At 37.4% G+C, this 20,262-nt stretch overlaps 1 protein-coding gene across 1 annotated transcript in view; it reads right to left on the bottom strand.

The window, feature by feature from the left end:
• PKHD1 (PKHD1 ciliary IPT domain containing fibrocystin/polyductin) overlaps positions 1-20,262 on the bottom strand; it is a 475,332-nt gene that overhangs the window by 133,403 nt on the left and 321,667 nt on the right. The window contains exons 55-57 of the mRNA XM_003254164.4: positions 7,247-7,401; positions 5,640-5,792; positions 243-1,121 (exon numbers count right to left, since the gene is read on the bottom strand). Coding sequence (XP_003254212.2) covers positions 243-1,121; positions 5,640-5,792; positions 7,247-7,401 — 1,187 coding nt within the window. The remainder of the gene's footprint in view (positions 1-242; positions 1,122-5,639; positions 5,793-7,246; positions 7,402-20,262) is intronic.

Here is a 20,262-nt window from a genome sequence, read left to right as displayed (position 1 = left end):
TTATATTCAAATTTTTTAAATTTTTATTAAAAATAATAGTTGTTGTAGAAAGCTCTTCAATATGTATAAAGCAGTGACTTTTTTAAGAAATTATAAACTACCATTGTGGCTTTCAATACTCAGCAGATTGGACAGCAAGCACTAGTCCACAACATACCTTTTTGTTGATAAAATTTCAGAATGCTATTAAAATTTTTATGCATGGATGTATGAAATGGCATTGCCTAGATAAAACATCCTACCTTGAAGTTTCATGATTCCTGAAATTGAATGGTCATTCTTCACTTTGTGCCATGGCTCCTGAGGCCACTGATTTGGTTCTGAGGTGAATACAGGCCACAGAATACCAATTCGACCCCCCCTTGGATTGGAAGGAGCTCTATCTGTTGATGTCAAGTTGGCTGAGTGAGGCTTCACTTTGTCCTGAATGCAGTCAAAAGAAGAGCTGGTGGCCACAATGACTGAATTCCTAAGCACAATCTGCACTTTTTTGATGGAATTTTGTGGAGCAGAAAATACATACACTACTGCCAAAAGACCAATAGTATTGTCTACCAGAGTAATGTTCTCTATCTCCACGCTGTTCTCTACATGTAACATGGCACCATAGTCAAAGTTCTTGAAAGCCAAGAAGCCAGAGATTCTGGTACAGTTGTCAAGTCCACTTTCCTTATAGAGATGAAGGCCATGAAGACTTGAGTGGGCCACATTGTCAGACCAAAGCAGTTCACAAGAGGAGCACTTGTGGCCTCGGATGTGAAAGCCAAGTCTCTCTGATCCTGCCACAACGTTGCCATGGAGGTTGATGTCCTTTACCTGGTTCACTTTGATTCCTGCCACCCAAATGGTGGACCATGCTGGCTGTGTCATCAGAACCACAAGGTTATTAGTGACAGTATAGGCCTGACCCTCTAAATCTATGCCATGGCCAGCTGTGCCAAACACAATATTGTCATTTAAAAGTACTCCATGACTGGCAGCTGCATGAATGCCCCCGCCACAGCTCTGGTGCAGAGTAGATGATATGATCCAGGATCCTGCTGACACATTACTGAATTCAATAGATGAGTACAATGGTGACCCAAAGTTCTGAATTTCCACATTGAGAAGTTGAAGGACACCTATAAACAAATGCATGTCATCAGGTACTTTCCTTTTCCCCACAAAAGGCTGAAGAATGGCCCATTTTGGGGCATTAAGATATGAAGATTTTTAATGAAAATCTAAGTTTATTCTCAACACCAACATTATATTTCACACCATAGATTCTCAACTAAAAACGTAGGAATCATTACAAGTATCACATTAATGCCTGCATTGCATGTGCAGTCTGAAGAGTCTGGTGATAGGACAGGGAAAGATGACAGGAGAAATAGGAAAGAGGCAAACTTTGGGGATGGGCATTGCTAAGTTTAAAAATTCTGTGTATTTGTCGGGGGCCGGGTCAAAGAACTGGGTAAGAATAGATTCTGGGTTTCTGGCCCTTCACCTCAAAGTCAAGTCTCCCTCTCAGCGTCTCAGTGACACCATGTGAAAGGCCACAGCCATTCCCATGAAGACACTGTACAAATGAATATTAAGCATTTCTGAAGAAGAGTATGAGTGCAAAATTTCCTTCTGCTCAGTTGATGTCCAGAAGCATGATATTCAATACATGCTTCTGATTAAAACATGGTAGGACCAATAACATGCTTTTAAAATCATTTAAAGATTCTGTAGAATCTTTTCTATATTTTTATCCTGGCTACACTTTATTCACTGTTTCATTTTTATAATAAGATTTTCTATATCTTTTATGTGAGGAGAAAATAGTGAATTATTTACTCTCATTTATAGTTTTATTTGTACTGTTTTAAATAGATAATGTTAAAAACACACTATAAAATACAGCCAGTAGGTTGATTTAAAAATGCAATGATTCGGCATACATACTCTTGGTAAAATTAATAGTAACATGATTATAGATGAATTAATATGAAATAATAATGAGGTGAATTAAAAACTTTAACTCTCATATAACACTCATTATTTGCAGACACTGTTCTAATTCTTATTCATTTATTTATTCATACTCCTAATTTTCAAAAAAATCCTATGAGGTAGGTACAATTATTATCCCCATTTTACAGATAAGGAAACTGAGGCAGAGAAGAGTGAACTAACGAGCTAGGACTTAAACTTAGGCATATGGATGAGAAGCCGCACTATTAACCCCATGCAGGCATCCTGGAAAGCCAGGAAGACTTGGTGGTATAAAAGTAGCATCTCTACATTATGATTCAGATAACCGCCCTATAGCTATGAGCCAATAATTAGTTGTGTGTCCTTTGCTAGGTAGGTCACAACTTTGGCTCCTTTTATTTCATTTTTTAAGGTATTGGCTAAAGTAAACTATAAAGTTATTTATCTCATTAAAAATAAAGGAAGCAATACATTTGAAGTTTCTGTTTCACTGTTTTAATAATAGTATTAATAGTATTTAAGGTTCAAAGACAGTACAGCCTAACCCTCATTTCTCCACTACCTTTTCAGAAATGAGAAACTAGAACCCTTGCGAATCGGCTGCCATGAAGAAGCAAGTCCTTCTGAGAAAGACAGGCCAAGTAAAGGAACCTATACGTCTACTTGGGGCCAGGCAACAGGATTCCGGCGTATCTACATTTCTCAATGGGTGCTATTGAGGAGGCATTCGTAGATGGTGTGGACATATTCACAGAACAATAAAACATCCAAAAGCTATTTCTTGGGCAATATCCCTCACCAACAGCACATAGCTGAAATGGCTGGCAAACCTGCTTCGTAGAACTTTGGAACAAAGAACGCCAAATGCAAGCATAAGTCCACACATAAATAGCTTATTTTTAGCATTTAATGTGATTTTAGAATCTCTGTCAAGGCAACATGTCAGTATTACTGTTATTTCCTAGGTTTCTTATAAAGGATATTACAAGGGAGATAAATAAAGAGATGTGTAGGGCACGGCATGAGGGAAGGGCATGCAGCTCCCATACCCTCCCTGGGCGCGCCACCTTAGTCTAGGAAGCGCCACGTGTTCAGCTACCCAGAAGCCCTCGGGATTATTTTAATTATCAGGTTTTTTAATGTCTTATACTTCCATGGATTTGATTCATAGTTTTAAACTGTACAAGGTCTTTTTACTTCTGTGCACATTAACCAATGACTGAAAATTAATCACTTAGTAAAGACTTAAAATGTCTTGAGCATTAAATAAAGAATTAAGCAATTTTTTTTGAGACAGAGTTTCACTCTGTTACCCAGGCTGGAATGCAGTGGCGTGATCTCAGCTCACTGCAACCTCCATCTCCAGGGTGCAAGTGATCCTACCACCTCAGCCTCCCAAGTAGCTGAGACTACAGGTGCATGCCACCATGCTTGGCTAATTTTTATATTTTTAGTAGAGACAGGGTTTCACCATGTTGGCCAAGCTGGTATCGAACTCCTGACCTCAAGTGATCTGCCCACTTCAGCATCCCAAAGTGCTGGGATTATAGGCATGAGCCACTGTGCCCAGCCTGAATGAAACAATTATTTTATTCATAACTATTTTCCTATTTTTCCTTTTGAAAATCACTACTGAAAAATATTCCAGCAAGTTAAGTACAACTTGCTGGGTATTATCCAGGAAGAGAAGAATGATGGAGCCCTCCAATATAAAAGTAGGTCTCAAAAGTCTTGGCCTGCTTTTCTGGTCTATAACAAATCAGTACCCATATCTGGCATCCCTTACCTACACCTGCAGATCCCTTCTTATTCAGGCCCTGGACTATGTTATAGAAAAATGTAAGCATTCTTAATGCAGGGTATAAACCTGAATTGAATTCTGGGACAGAAAAAACTGGTAAAATTTAAAGAAAGTCTTGAGTTTAGTTCATGGTCATGTACCAATGTTAATGTCTTTGTTTTGACAAATATACTCGTATTATATCAGCAATTAATGGAAGAAAATTGAGTGAAAGGTATACAGGATCTCTCTATACTACCTTTGCAGCTTTTCTATAAATCCAAAATTATTGCAAAATTAAAAGTTTAATTAACAAGAACCAGGCTTGAATCTACCACTTACTAGTCGAATGACTTTCCTTACTCTTCATTAATATTTTTCATTTATATTTATTAAGTATCTAATGTACAGCAGTTACCACACTAGGAAAACAGGTGAAAGACCTATTTCTCACCTCAAGGAGTTTATAAGCTAATGAAGGAGCTACATAAATAAATAGGCAATTGTACTATAGACTCTATTTCCTGTAATAGGAATATAAAATTCTCTTATGAGGATTTTAGGATTAAATAAGATAAAATTTTCACTGTGTGAAAACCAGCAGAGTTTCTGGTCCATAAGAAGCACAAAGTAGAGTTTCTGTTTCCCTTCCCCAGAGGACGATTTAAGGATCAGCACTGTCAGAAGTTTAGGATCAGGTCAGTCTTGCTGCTGGTTCTGCTCTGGCTTGGTGCTCAGCTGTAAGAACTGGCCTTCTGTCCTGTTCCTGTGACCATGCTCCAGCTTGGCCTGTGGTTTCAGTTAACTGGGGCCTTATCTTGCTCTCTCCTTCCTGATTCCCCATCTTCATCAACCTTAGAATGGTCTATTCTTAAAAGATTGGAACCAGCCTTTGTCTCCATCATCTAGAGCAGGGTTCTCAACCTCAACACTATTGACATTTGGAGCCAGATACTCTTTTCTTGTGGGTGGCCGTCCTGTGCATGCTAGATGTTTGGCACTACCCATACATGCCAGAAGCTCCCTCAAGTTGTGACAAGTAAAAATGTCTCCAGATATTGCCAAATATCACCTGGGGTAGCAGGCAGAAATCACCACTGATAAGGGCTTATGGAGACAGAGCTTGTTCTATTAACTAGAAATCTTAAATGTTTGATTTAAGGTCCAAACACTGCCCTTTACAAAACTGGTAAAATAGTTGTGCCAACAAAGAGTGTCCCGTACTGAATATATCTGGCAAGTGTTTAGATCCTTTATTCTTGGCCTTCCCCAGGCCTTTATATATTCATGTACACCATGATTTTCTAAGTTGGAGCTACGGTGACAACCAAACTATTTGATCAGGAAAGAACTTGGGAATAATGTGTAAGGAACACAAGTTTAAGAAATGAGGTCCTAATCAAATAATTTTGCAGCATTCCAAAAGGGCTAAAACTTGAAAGAAATAAGAAAGATTGAACTGATCCTTAAAGCAGTCTAGAATATGGAAATCATTTTTATTTAAATTTATGCTATTAATTTATAGCATGAACTGATGCCTGCCATCAGATATAGCATGCTACTGGGAAAGAGTAATAGAAATTCAGGAAAGAGATAAAATTGAAGTGGTCATTAAATCATCTATAATTTCAAAGCAGAGGAAATTTCACATCTGCTGAAGATGTTTTCTTTGAGGTAAAATGTGCATATGTGCTGATCGCTAGTATATTATTTTAACATCACACTGATAATTAAGCACAGATTAGGACTGAAAATTCATAGCTTCTCCAAGCACAAAGGAACTATCTCATTTGAACATTTTGTTTTATAAATGAAAATTCTCACAGTTGGGATTTCTGGGTGTCCCAGATGAATAGGCTCCAAATGGTAATGCCTAGTTACTTAAAATTTCATTTACCTGAAAATTCTTCTCGGCTGGACTTCCTGAAGGACCCCACAAACAGTCTCCCCCTACATGATACATCAGGCTGAATTTGTATATTTCGGGTCAACAGTCCAACCTCAGCAGCCAAACGAATGTGTCGGCCATCCTCCGTGACATGGACACTTCCTGGGGCAATAGGAGTTGGGGGAAAAAAAAAAACAACTTTAAAAACCTATTTCAAAAATCACTAGCTGGGGACCCAGCAAACCTGCGAAATGAAAACATCCTTTCCCCTCAGAAGTTCTACCAACATTAAGCTCTGCTTTTCCTCGGGCATTCTCCACAAAGGTCAGCTGAGAAATAAAATAACCCATTCACTTGTCTCTCTTTGGGATCGGAGTCAGAGTGTTTGAGCAAGCATTCATTTCTTCTTAATAACTGTGGGTACTGGGACAGGTCACTGGTTCAGGGAAGTCAGGGCAGACCTGTCCAATTAGTGGGGTCCCCAACCTCCTGCCTTAAATAGGTCAGCGTGAGACTTCAGTGTAGGGTTGTACATTGTCCATGGACCTCTTTCATGAGAGTGAGGAGTCCCAGATCAACTGAGGCAGTGACAGTGCAAAAGCAGCTGTGTGTAAAAGGAAAGCGAGAAGCAGCACCAGGAGGCAGCAGCGCCCTCTCATGGTGGATCTTCCACTCATCACGCCCTGAACACCTTCCATAGCAGTGGGAACTAAGCATCTTGCTAGTTTGTTTCCCTGTCTACCATTGCATTTCACCTTGCATTTTACTGAAATCATTGCTGAAGATTTCTTTTTTCTTTGCCACTAATTAAAAAAGAACTCCTCCTGGGAACATTGATTTAGACAGAGCTTTAGACATTCCTGGTGAAACCTTGGATTTGCCTCTCACGTACCAGAGACAAAAAGACATTCTCCATCCCCTTTATTTCCACAGTTTATTACTGATTAGCTATATCTCCTGGATTAGATTTATTTATTAGACGGAATCAGGAAGTTATTGTGATTTATCATGTATGTGTAGTACATTCTGTGTATTGTGTATAAAAATATTTGGTACCTTTTTTATTTAAAAAAAGGTCTGGGCTTTTTTCTTTCATTTTTTGCAGTAATAATAATAGTAGTAGTTAATACATAAAATATACTTCATGTCAGGAAGGACACATTTCTAAGTATGGAAAATGAAATCATTATTTACAGTAACTACAATATTCTAAGGGATTATAATTCAATGTGTCAGGAAATAAACTGGAAACTCAGTGCCCATGAGTTTTATTCTGGCTTAGCCAGAAAACTGCCCAGTGACCTTGAACAGGACTCTTAACCCTTCTGCTCTTAGACTTGCCATTATAAATAAAAAGCAAAATGTGTGTGCATGTGTATGTGTGTATGTGTATAACATCCAAGTATTCTTTAAAAATAAAGCAACAAAATTAATGAAGGAATACAGATAAGGCCATGTGGCATGAGTCTAGGGCAACAGAATAATTGCACAAAATACAACAACAACAATTGTTCTTCCCCTCTGAATGGCAAACAGATCCAAGGTCCCCAGCTAGGTTACCAAACATGGTCTTCCTGGCTCATTCACTTCCCTTAACCAACAAACCAAAGCCTTACCAATGTGCCGGTGTTTGAGCCGTTCATAGATCCTCACATGGTGGCCTTTGACTTCTTTCACAGTGAGGACCTCTGCTTCATGAGGCTCATAAGAAGAGGAGCTAAGGACGATTTTGTCATGGGGGCGCCAATCCACTGCATCTTCTACTATAATTCTGTAACAGCATAAAAATGGCATTGGATATACTGACAGTGCAGCACAAATCATCTATTAACTCCAGAGCAAGAAAAGGAAATCCACTGCGACCAACATATCCCACCAGAGAAACTGAAATAGAAATAAGACATGACAGTGGAAAAAGTCTTTTGCAAACAGTTTAATTTAGCTAATGGAGTCAGTTTTCTGGCTTGAAAATGTATACGTTACAGAGACAGTGAAGATATTCCACGACCCCTGAAATACAATAAACGAATAAAAAACAGTAAAAGTTCCAGAGGTTAGTACACATGTCTACATCAGCAACCTTCCTTCTGGATTAGGGAACAGATTCAATAATAACAGCATTTCAGACGAGATCTTTTCTCTAATTTTCTAAAGAAATACAATGCCATTTTTCAACAACTTTGGACATTTTGAACAACTTTTCATCATGTGTTACAAATTCTACCTTCATGATGAGACAGATACAAGTGCGAATCGTAGAGGTGTCACTTACTAGCTGTGTGACCTTGGGAAGTCACTTCACTCCTCGGCTTTATATCCTCATCTGAAAAGTGCTATATTTGTACTTTCTCTCTTCTCTTTCATCACATTATGAAACAATGAGGGTTGTATTCATTTTTGGTGTTTTTCAAGACACACATTTAACACAATTTCTGTTCAGTCTTTCACTGCCGCCTAGCACTCCCTCTGAATATGACTGTTTTATTTTCTTCATAGTCATTACCAACTTCAACACCATAAATTTAATTGCCTGCTTCATTAGCTAATGCCCAAAGTTTAGCAAGCTTTGATAAAAAGTCTCCTCTATAGTGAATGTTCATTCAGACAACAGTGTCCATGTGCAGGGCATTCAATCATGCAACCTTTATTGACTAGCAAATCTTATGCACCAGACAATATAGTAGATGCTGGAGACATACAATAAATAAAACATATGTCATTTGTATTAAAATACATAACTTAAATTCTGCCTAGCACATATCTTTAAAGAGTCTACTGTATGGGTGTGTATTACACAGTATTCTGTGTAATATTATGGGAGTACATATTAATAATACAGATGTTTAATATATAGTATTAAGCCCCTAAAAGGAAACATAAATTAAACCTAATCATTTGTAAGCCAATGGCATGAGTCTAATAAATGAAATATTACAATTAATTCATATCTATGTACCTAAGGTTGGAGAAAGAGTCCTAGAGAAGATAAAAAACTACTGTCAATTGATGCAACTTTAATGAAGGAATTTAGAGCCTTAGCTCTCTTCCTGATTTGCTATGACTTCCTAGAAAACTCCCAGTTACAGAATATTTAAGCAACACAAGCTTTGAAAGGCAAGGAAACTAAGTTCTAAATAGATTTAAACAACAAAATGTAAGACTAGATAAATACATGGAGCCAGTGATTGAATTAGGACAAAGGAAGACTACCAATGAAGTCCAGCATTTTTTCCACTAAATAATATCACTTTGCCTGTCTCATTTTTAGTTCTTCAGGTGCTAAATGGTATTAGAAAAAGAGTATTCCCACATTTCATAATCTATGAAATTATAAGAAGTCTATGATCCATACAATGGAATGCTGTATAGCCATTTTTAAAGTATCTTGTTGAAGAGCACTGAATTACAAGAAATTTTGTTCATGATGTATTGATTTCAAAAAGCAGGACATAAAATAATATGCTCCATTTTTTAATAAAAATAATACATGCACAGAAAATAGGAAAGATGCATGTTAAAATGTTAGCCTACCTATGGATGGTGGGATTATTAGTGATTTTCACTTAAATCTCAATTTTCTAACTTATCAGGTAGTATATTGTAGTTAGGGAAAAAAATGTCAATCTGCTGTGCGATTGAAATTAATCTTTGACTTCATAGTTAGTATTTCTCAGTAGTCCCCAAGCTTTTTGGCACCAGGGACCAGTTTTGTGAAGACAATTTTTCCACAGGGGAGATGGATTTGGGATGAAACTGTTCTACCTCAGATCATCAAGCATTAGATTCTCAAAGGAGCACGCAACCTAGATCCCTCACATACACAGTTCACGACAGAGTTTGCATTTTTATGAGAATCTAATGACTCCTGATCAGACAGGAGGTGGAGCCCAGGCAGTAATGCTCCCTTGCCCACCACTCACTTCCTGCTCTGCATCCTAGTTCCCGATAGGCTAAGGACCTGTACTGGTCTGTGGCCCTGGGGGTTGGGGACCCCTAACCTAGATAATCTTTTTATTATTATTTATATTGTTGAATAAAGCTCTTCAAATAATAGGTCACTATAATATTCTGAAGAGTTTCATGTGAAAGTGAGATTAAAACTCATCCACATGAGATTTTTTAGGGCAGTATTCTGTGTAATACTATGGGAGTATATATGATCACACATTTGTAAAAATCCATAGAACTGTTTAACATTGAGTGAACACTAATGCAAATTTAAAACTCATAAAGCCTCATTTTCTAACTTCCTTATATAAGCCATCTGCTCCAGCCAGATGAATCAGTTCACTCTCCCGTACTTTGCTCTTTAGGTCTCTCATTCTTGAAAATTGACACAAGTCACTATGATCACTATGCCTTCAAGAAGTCTTCAATGGGAGTCTCTTTCACTGAATGCCCAAAGCCTCCCCACTTTCTGTACCACCATCAATTTGACATAACAAATGCTGTTTATTGCCTTGTGACTGATTTTGTATTCTTGTCTTCTGTGACCATTCAACTTTTATATTGTTCATTGATCTTTAATAAAAATAAGACTATATAAGGCCAGGTACAGTGCCTCTTGCCTTATAATTCCAGTACTTTGGGAGGCCGAGGCAGGAAGATCACTTGAACCCAGGAGTTCGAGACCAGCCTGGGCAACTAGAGTGATCCCATCTCTACAAAAGTGAAAAGAAAAAAAAAATTTAGCCTAGCATGATGTCACACACCTGTGGTCCCAGCTACTTGGGAGGCTGAGGTGGGAGGATGGCTTAAGCCCCTGAGGTTGAAGTTGGAGTGAGCTATGATCGTGCCACTGTACTCCAGCAGCCTGGGGAACAGAATGAGACCCTGCCTAAAAAGAAAGAAAGAGACAGAGAGAGAGAGAAAGAGAGAGAGAGAGAGAGAGAGAGAGAGAGAGAGAGAAAGAAAGAAAGAAAGAAAGAAAGAAAGAAAGAAAAACAGAAAACAAAGCAAACAAAAAAAAACCACTATCTAAACCCCATAGCACCTAACAATGTTCTAGGAATTATTAAAATTATTAGTTCAAATTTTATATTAAAAACATGAATGAACTTAATCTGACCTTTTGTGTTCTGGCTTCCAAAACCTTATGAGTTCATTAACATGTATCTTTCCTCTATACTCCTGAAGTCTTTCGGGTTCTATACATCATGAGAACCATACACAGATGTCAAAGGAGCATTGCCCTTTCCGCTTCTATGTCCATATAGCAACAGTGGTAACTTCAGAGGAAACTGGGGTCTCACTATCAATAGCCTAGTTGGTTCTGCGAGTCAAATGTCAGTTTTCCTTAAATTCCAACATCCACTATTCCTAGTTCCAGTCATCAAACATTATGGTTACCCTTCAATCATATGAAGAAATCTTAGCTTAATGACTGGCTCAAAATCCCAGCTGTATTCTATGCCTCTGATTAGCATGACTCCCAGACTTCAGGGAAGAGGGGAGACTCGCTTGTTGTTATGAGCAAAACATACCTCAAATAATAAATAAACAAAAAATTAAAAGACTTTTTTGCAATATAATTGTACCTAAATAGAAATCATATGAGAAGAGGAAATTATGAATAATCACTCTGAAAGTCTTTTTAATGATAACTCTAAGAAAATATAAACAAAATATCAGTACAGTTTATTTATTTTGGCATAACTTTTGACCTAGTTCAGAGAAAAATAATATTTGCTAGTCAAAAATATTATACTTATTATTTACAGAGAATTAAAAAATGCTTCAAAATTTGATTTAAAAGTTTTTACAAAAATGTATAAGACATTCACGTGTAAACACCTACAACTTAAATGAATTTGTTAACACTTGTAAGATCTTTTTTTTTTTTTTTATTATACTTTAGGTTTTAGGGTACATGTGCACAATGTGCAGGTTTGTTACATATGTATCCATGTGCCATGTTGATTTCCTGCACCCATTAACTCGTCCTTTAGCATCAGGTATATCTCCTAATGCTGTCCCTCCCCCATCCCCCCACCCCACAACAGTCCCTGGAATGTGATGTTCCCCTTCCTGTGTCCATGAGTTCTCATTGTTCAATTCCCACCTATGAGTGAGAACATGCGGTGTTTGGTTTTTTGTCCTTGCGATAGTTTACTGAGAATGATGTTTTCCACTTTCATCCATGTCCCTACAAAGGACACGAACTCATCATTTTTTATGGCTGCATAGTATTACATGGTGTATAGGTGCCACATTTTCTTAATCCAGTCTATCGTTGTTGGACATTTGGGTTGGTTCCAAGTCTTTGCTATTGTGAATAGTGCTGCAATAAACATACGTGTGCATGTGTCTTTATAGCAGCATGATTTATAGTCCTTTGGGTATCTACCCAGTAATGGGATGGCTGGGTCAAATGGTATTTCTAGTTCTAGATCCCTGAGGAATCGCCACACTGACTTCCACAATGGTTGAACTAGTTTACAGTCCCACCAACAGTGTAAAAGTGTTCCTATTTCTCCACATCCTCTCCAGCACCTGTTGTTTCCTGTTTTTTTAATGATGGCCATTCTAACTGGTGTGAGATGGTATCTCACTGTGATTTTGATTTGCATTTCTCTGATGGCCAGTGATGATGAGCATTTCTTCATGTGTTTTTTGGCTGCATAAATGTCTTCTTTTGAGAAGTGTCTGTTCATGTCCTTTGCCCACCTTTTGATGGGGTTGTTTGTTTTTTCCTTGTAAATTTGTTTGAGTTCATTGTAGATTCTGGATATTAGCCCTTTGTCAGATGAGTAGGTTGTGAAAATTTTCTCCCATTCTGTAGGTTGCCTGTTCACTCTGATGATAGTTTCTTCTGCTGTGCAGAAGCTCTTTAGTTTAATGAGATCCCATTTGTCAATTTTGGCTTTTGTTGCCATTGCTTTTGGTGTTTTAGACATGAAGTCCTTGCCCACGCCTATGTCCTGAATGGTATTGCCTAGGTTTTCTTGTAGGATTTTAATGGTTTTAGGTCTAACATTTAAGTCTTAATCCATTTTGAATTAATTTTTGTATAAGGTGTAAGGAAGGGATCCAGTTTCAGCTTTCTACATATGGCTAGCCAGTTTTCCCAGCACCATTTATTAAATAGGGAATCCTTTCCCCATTCTTGTTTTTGTCAGGTTTGTCAAAGATTAGATAGTTGTAGATATGCGGCATCATTTCTGAGGGCTCTGTTCTGTTCCATTGATCTATATCTCTGTTGTGGTACCAGTACCATGCTGTTTTGGTTACTGTAGCCTTGTAGTTTAGTTTGAAGTCAGGTAGCCTGATGCCTCCAGCTTTGTTCTTTTGGCTTAGGATTGACTTGGCGATGCGGGCTCTTTTTTGGTTCCATATGAACTTTAAAGTAGTTTTTTCCAATTCTGTGAAGAAAGTCATTGGTAGCTTGATGGGGATGGCATTGAATCTATAAATTACTTTGGGCAGTATGGCCATTTTCACGATATTGATTCTTCCAACCCATGAGCATGGAGTGTTCTTCCATTTGTTTGTATCCTCTTTTATTTCATTGAGCAGTGGTTTGTAGTTCTCCTTGAAGAGGTCCTTCACATCCCTTGTAAGTTGGATTCCTAGGTATTTTATTCTCTTTGAAGCAATTGTGAATGGGAGTTCACTCATGATTTGGCTCTCTGTTTGTCTGTGATTGGTGTACAAGAATGCTTGTGATTTTTGTACATTGATTTTGTATCCTGAGACTTTGCTGAAGTTGCTAATCAGCTTAAGGAGATTTTGGGCTGAGACAATGGGATTTTCTAGATATACAATCATGTCATCTGCAAACAGGGACAGTTTGACTTCCTCTTTTCCTAATTGAATACCCTTTATTTCCTTCTCCTGCCTGATTGCTCTGGCCAGAACTTCCAGCACTATGTTGAATAGGAGCAGTGAGAGAGGGCATCCCTGTCTTGTGCCAGTTTTCAGGGGGAATGCTTCCAGTTTTTGCCCATTCAGTATGATATTGGCTGTGGGTTTGTCGTATATAGCTCTTATTATTTTGAGATACGTCCCATCAATACCTAATTTATTGAGAGTTTTTAGCATGAAGGGTTGTTGAATTTTATCAAAGGCCTTTTCTGCATCTATTGAGATAATTGATGCAAAAATCCTCAATAAAATACTGGCAAACCGAATCCAGCAGCACATCAAAAAGCTTATACACCATGATCAAGTGGGCTTCATCCCTGGGATGCAAGGCTGGTTCAACATATGCAAATCAATAAATGTAATCCAGCATATAAACAGAACCAAAGACAAAAACCACATGATTATCTCAATAGATGCAGAAAACACTTGTAAGATCTTAATGATAATAACTGTATTTGACCACAGGCTCAGAGTGTACAGATCACAAAACATGCCCCGTTTCACCTGCACCCCTAGGAATAGGGATAGCCAAAGATTTCTGAACTCTACTAACATTTCGTCTTTTTCATTTTGTAACTTCAGTTTAAAATTTTTCTATCAGTGCCATTAAAATGTAATGAGGATTCTCAGACTGTATGAGTCTATGCTTGATAGTGAAGAAATCGAATTCTATAATATGCTGGTAAAGATGGTGAGTGACAACAATTATAGCTATAGTCAATACCAATTATTTGTCTACCTGACTTCCTCTCCGCTTCATTCCAGGAAATCCCTCACACCTCAGCTGAGAACTGCTCCCATCCACTATACTGAAATCTGTGAGAGCTGCAGGTTAAAGTCCCAAAAACCCCTCACCAAAGGCTGGGCATAGGATCCAACCTGCGCATTCATTCACCAAAATCCTTCCCCTGGAATTTTGAATGAATCTGAGGGGAATTAGTAGTAACCTCCTCACTGGTGGTAAAGCTAGGAAAAGCCAAACAGATCTGAGTTCACTCACACCATATAGAATGAAGAAAACTATTCTCCAGTAGAAAAAAAAAAAGAGGTTGAAATAAAGAAGTAAAAAAGTAGAGGAGGAGAGGAAGGGCTTGATACAGTCTTCAAAATGGCTTAAGAAGGGTTACTTGTACTTTCCACTTAAAGAGTCCCGATTGCCACAATAGCTACCCTGTCTTAAGGCTTACACTGTGCCAGAAACTGGGCTTAACACTTTATGTGCATTAACTCCCTCAATCCTTATAACTGTTCTATTAGCTATGTATTGTTACTCACATAATTAAAGAAAATAAAACTGAGGCTCAGAGAGAGTAATTTACCCAAAGTTACACATTTAGCTAACTACCTAACTAGAATTAGTCTGCCTGCCCTCAAAGTTCAAACTTCTTTTCATTGCAGAATATATTTCCAACCTACCTTCCAAACATAAGCCTTTCACCAGCATCAAAATAGTAGTGAATTTGGGAATAGGACCCAGTAGTTTATTGGACCTCTAACATATGAAAAAAATCATCATCTTTTAGAGGTTACATATATGATCCTGAACTCTTGCCAAGGAATGCATAAGGCCACCAACTCTATATCCTAATACTTGAACTAAGTTGTTATAATAATAAAGTTTCAGGAATGAGCAAAATAAATTATAGTAGTATTCAAAATTAAATTCAAGATTCTCTCATTTGTTAGATAATATGCCATTGAACCAAGAAGCTCAATACGTTCTGATTTCTAGAAAACACACATCAAGTCAATGCAGCATGTATTTACTGGAGCCCTTCTTTATGTTCTGCTATGCACTAGACACTAATATACCAAATCAACAATAACAAAAATATATCTCTCCCCTATAGAAGCCACTTGGAGGAACAGGACACACAAATGTTAAACATCTTAGTGTTATGTTTTCCTTAAAATTACAAATCATAAAATCACATCTTACGTTCAGATGATGGGAAAATTTGTAGAGTCGGGGATACCTAAAGCCCTGTGTCAGATGTAATGGAATCTTTAAGGATAAGTAGGAAGTTATAGAGTCAAGAATACTGCATCTGATACTCTTATTTCATTTATTAGGTACTTAAGGAGCCAGAATAAAAGTTGTTGTACAGAGCCATGGGTGAAGTGCTGAAATGAGAATGTAGCAAATGGGAAAGAAAAAAGAAATATTCCAAACAAAATATATACAAAGAATACATCATTAATTTAACATGGGAGATAAAGGAATAGATATAATCAATTATGACATTCAATTTAAAGGTTTAGGGCCTGGAGAAAAGGATGAGGTAACAAATCACTTGATTTCTTCTTCAGTTCACAGTTTCTTCCTTGTAAATTACAGACTATGTTAATAATTCACTTCAGACACCTCACACCTGTCAAAATTATCAAAACAATGAAAGATAACAAAAGTTAGTGAGGATGAAAAGAGAAGAGAACCCTTGCATACTGTTAGCAGAAATGTAAATTAGTACAACCGTTATAGAAAACAGTTTGGAGGGTCCTCAATAATTAAAAATAGAATATGATCCAGCAATCCATCTTCTAGATATATATTCCAAGGATATGAAATCAGTATGCCTGAGATGTCTCCACTCCCATGTTCACAGAAACATTATTTGCAATAGCCAAAATATAGAGTCAATGTGGGTGCCCACTGACATATGAGCGGATAAAGAAAATGCAGTATACACATATACTCTGGAATACTATTCAGCCTTTAAAAAGAAGAAAATCTGGTCATTAGCATCAACATAGATGAACCTGGAAGACACTATGTTTTGTTTTGTTTTGTTTTGTTTTGAGACGGAGTCTCGCTCTGTCGCCCAGGCTGGAGTGCAGTGGTGCGATCTCGGCTCACTACAAGCTCCGCCTCCCGGGTTCACGCCATTCTCCTGTCTCAGCCTCTCCGAGTAGCTCGGACTACAGGCGCCCGCCACCACGCCCAGCTAATTTTTTTGTATTTTTAGTAGAGACGGGGTTTCACCGTGGTCTCGATCTCCTGACCTCGTGATCCGCCCGCCTTGGCCTCCCAAAGTGCTGGGATTACAAGCGTGAGCCACCGCGCCCGGCCGAAGACACTATGTTAAGTGAAATGATCCAGGCCCAAGAAGACAAATACCACATGATCTCACTTGCATGCAGAATCGAAAAGAGTGGAACTCATTGAAGCAGAGAGTAGAATGCAGGTTACCAGAGGCTGCTGGTTTGGTTGGCGGTGGGGGGAAGCAAAGGTTGAAGAAATGTTGATAAAAGAATACAAAATCTCAAATAGATAGGAAGAATAAGTTCAAGAGATCTATTGTGCAACATAGTGACTACAGGTATTAATATATTGCATTCTTTAAAAATGCTGAGTGTGGATGTGAAGTATCCTTACCACAAAAAATGATAACTATATGAGATAATACATATGTTAATTGTGTAGATTTAGCCAATCCAGAATGTAATACATGCATCAAAACATCATGTTATACACCATAAATACATAAAATTTTTACTTGTCAATTTAAAAAAAACAAAATAAGTCAATTACTTGAGAAAGAAAGGATAACAGGACAAAGAGACTGGATGTCTTATATATTTTCTTGAAAATTTAATGAGATAAGAAATAAGAAAAAATAAGAATTTGGGGAAAGTTTCCTCATAATCTAGCTCTTCTCCCTGTTTTCCCCTTCTCAGTAAATGGCACATCTCCTTACCTAGTTGCTTAGGTCAAAAATTTTTGAGTGATCTCTGACTCTTCTCTTTCTCTTTTCCTCAATATTCAGTCCATCAGCAAGTCATGTCACTTCTGTCTTCAACATATAGTTAGCCACATCTTTGCTCCTCCATCACTGCCATCCTAATCTAAGCCATCATCATGTGTTACCCGAAAAATTGCCATAGCAATGTCTTAACAGTTAGTGTCTCTATTTCCACTCTTATCTCTTCCCCATCACCACCACCAATAGTCAATTCTCCACACATCATAAATCAGATTAAAGTACAAGTCAGGCTCTGTCCATACCTTGTTTAAAATCTTCCAATGGCCAGGATAAAACCTAACCTTTATCATAAGATTGGTTGCCAAAGTAACCATTTAATTTCAAAGATCACATGGCTACCCTTCAAAGACTCACAGTAAAAGATATACATAACACTTGTAATGGGTAAAGGCAATTTTTTTTGTCTAAATCTAACTTGTCTTGATTTATTTACAATCCAAATAAAACTTCAACAGTTTTGTTCATCAGTCTTCACAAATCAACTCAAGCAAGCAACAACAGAGAGTAATTTAGAGATAAATTGATAAAACACAGACAAAAGAAAATAATTTTTCTTCAAAATATCTTGCTAAGCTTACTTTGGTTGATTGTGTAAGATACAAGTTTATAAAGTTAACATGAAACTTTTCCTCCGAAGTTTTCACACTACCATTATTCATATATGTGAATACATATGTGTGAACATACATATATGAATACATATGTGTGAACATACATATATGAATACATATGTGTGAACATACATATGAATACATATATGAACATAGATATGTGAATACATATATGAACATAGATATGTGAATATCTATGAACACAGATATGTGAATATCTATGAACACAGATATGTGAATATCTATGAACACAGATATGTGAATATCTATGAACACATAGATATGAATATATCTATGAACACATAGATATGAATATATCTATGAACACATAGATATGAATATATATATGAGAACACATAGATATATGAATATATATATTCAGGTATCAAATTCTGTTGGTGAAAATTCATGAAACAGTTCAACTGAAATATGCTTATATCACAATATATTAGAAAGACTTATTGAATTGACTTTTAAGATTGTAGACCCATGTTTAAAAAGATGGCCTAAATAAGGTCTGTAGTTCAGTTAATACCGTACCAATATCAACTTGCCAGATTTGCTAATGTTCTATAGTTATGTAATATGTTATCATCAGGCAACACTGAGTGAAGGGTATACATAAACTACTATTTTTGCAACTTATTTTGAGTCTGAAGTTATTTTTAACATTTTAAAAAAGGTTTTAAAAAGAAAGAATTCCATAAAATGAATATACTACATTAATTGCACATCATTTGTATAAACTCATTAAATTACTCCTCCTCAGGACTGATATTAAGAAATTTTGTTTTTAATATTTGTAATATGTAGAACACATGCAATGGAATCAGACAAATCAGGATAAAAAATCCAGCCTCAGGAATTTCTAGCTTTATGAACTTGGAACATTTACTTAACTTCTCCAGCCTCCGTATTCATATCCATAAAATGCAGATGATAATATCTAACTTATAGCATTGAAAGATTTAAATGAGATAATGTATGTAAAATGCTTAGTAGAGGCCTGACATATAACAAGCTTACATGATAAGAACCAAATAAATGGTAGCTAGTTAATGACTATGGATAGTTTTAATTAATAAAATTGAGTTCCTTTCAAAATAGCCTGTAGCTCAGACTCTGAATGAGGTTTTTAACACATTCTTATAAGAAAAATCCATTAATATGGTTCCTGCCAAATTCCAGCTTGCTAACCTTTTAACTATAATTAAGGTTTCTTATTGATCCTTGTTAGAAATGCTTACTTCACCAATCCTTTTGAGTATCAGAAAAGCACTTTAAATTCAACATGACCTAATCTGAATTCATAATCTTTTCTCTAAACTTAGTCCTCCTCAAGTGAATGACACCAATATCCAGCTACACAAACCAGAAACCAAGAATGCACTTCATATTCAATGTGTCTTATAGATTTTTATCTCCTGCCTCTAAATCTGCCCACTTCTCCATTGCTCCTGCAGCCCCTGACTACAATTACACTGTCTCTTACTGGGTGTCTCTGGATCTACTTTCAACCTCTCCTGCTGTCTACATTCTGCCTACAATATTTTAGATGTACAAGTACGATAATAAGTGCTACCTCCTATCCATACTACCCCCTTAAAAACCTACAACAGCTTCACAATGCTCTTAGGGTAAAAATTAAAATTCTTGATATTGCCAATGTATGTGGCCCTGACACTTAACCAACTCCTTGGAATCCTGTCATGATCAGCCCCTACTCTCCACATCAACCATCATGGTATTCTTTCAGACCATCATGTTCTCCATTCTCCCTCCCACCACAGAATCACCTCTCCACCCTCTGCTTCTCAATCACCTGTGCTGACTCCTCAATATCTAAAAAGTTAGAATGCCCCCAATCTCAATCCCATGCTCCAAATCTCTCTTCTACCCATGTCTTCTTCAATAATGACATCACCTACTTCCAAGATGTCTGCTTCCAAGCCCTAAATTATGCATCTGATTTCCTTCTTGGCATCTACTCTTGGTGTCTCCAACTTCGCATGCCCTTGCTGCCTTCCATCCTGACAAACCTATTCCCCTCTCAGTCTTCCCATCTCAGTGCATGCTTCCACCATTCATCAGTGTGCTCCATCAAAACACCTGCAGCACTCTTTTCTTGCCTCCACATGCAGTCATCAGCAGGTCCAGCTGTTCTCTCCATCTCCACTGCCTCTTCCAGAGTCCCAGCTACATGATTTCTGGCCTCATCTGGCCTCCTAACTGATATCCCAGCTCTACTCTTATCTCCACAATCCATCATCTACACAGGCAGAGAAGTTTTTTAAACAAAAATCAGATTCCACTATCCTCCAGCATAAAACCTTTCAGTGATTTCCCCTTTGACCTCTCATACCTGAACAAAGTCCTATATGACTTGGCACTTGC

The sequence above is a fragment of the Nomascus leucogenys genome, chromosome 22a (genome assembly GCF_006542625.1).
Source record: "Nomascus leucogenys isolate Asia chromosome 22a, Asia_NLE_v1, whole genome shotgun sequence".
Classification (NCBI taxonomy): domain Eukaryota; kingdom Metazoa; phylum Chordata; class Mammalia; order Primates; family Hylobatidae; genus Nomascus; species Nomascus leucogenys.
This window is presented reverse-complemented; position numbering and strand designations above follow the sequence as displayed.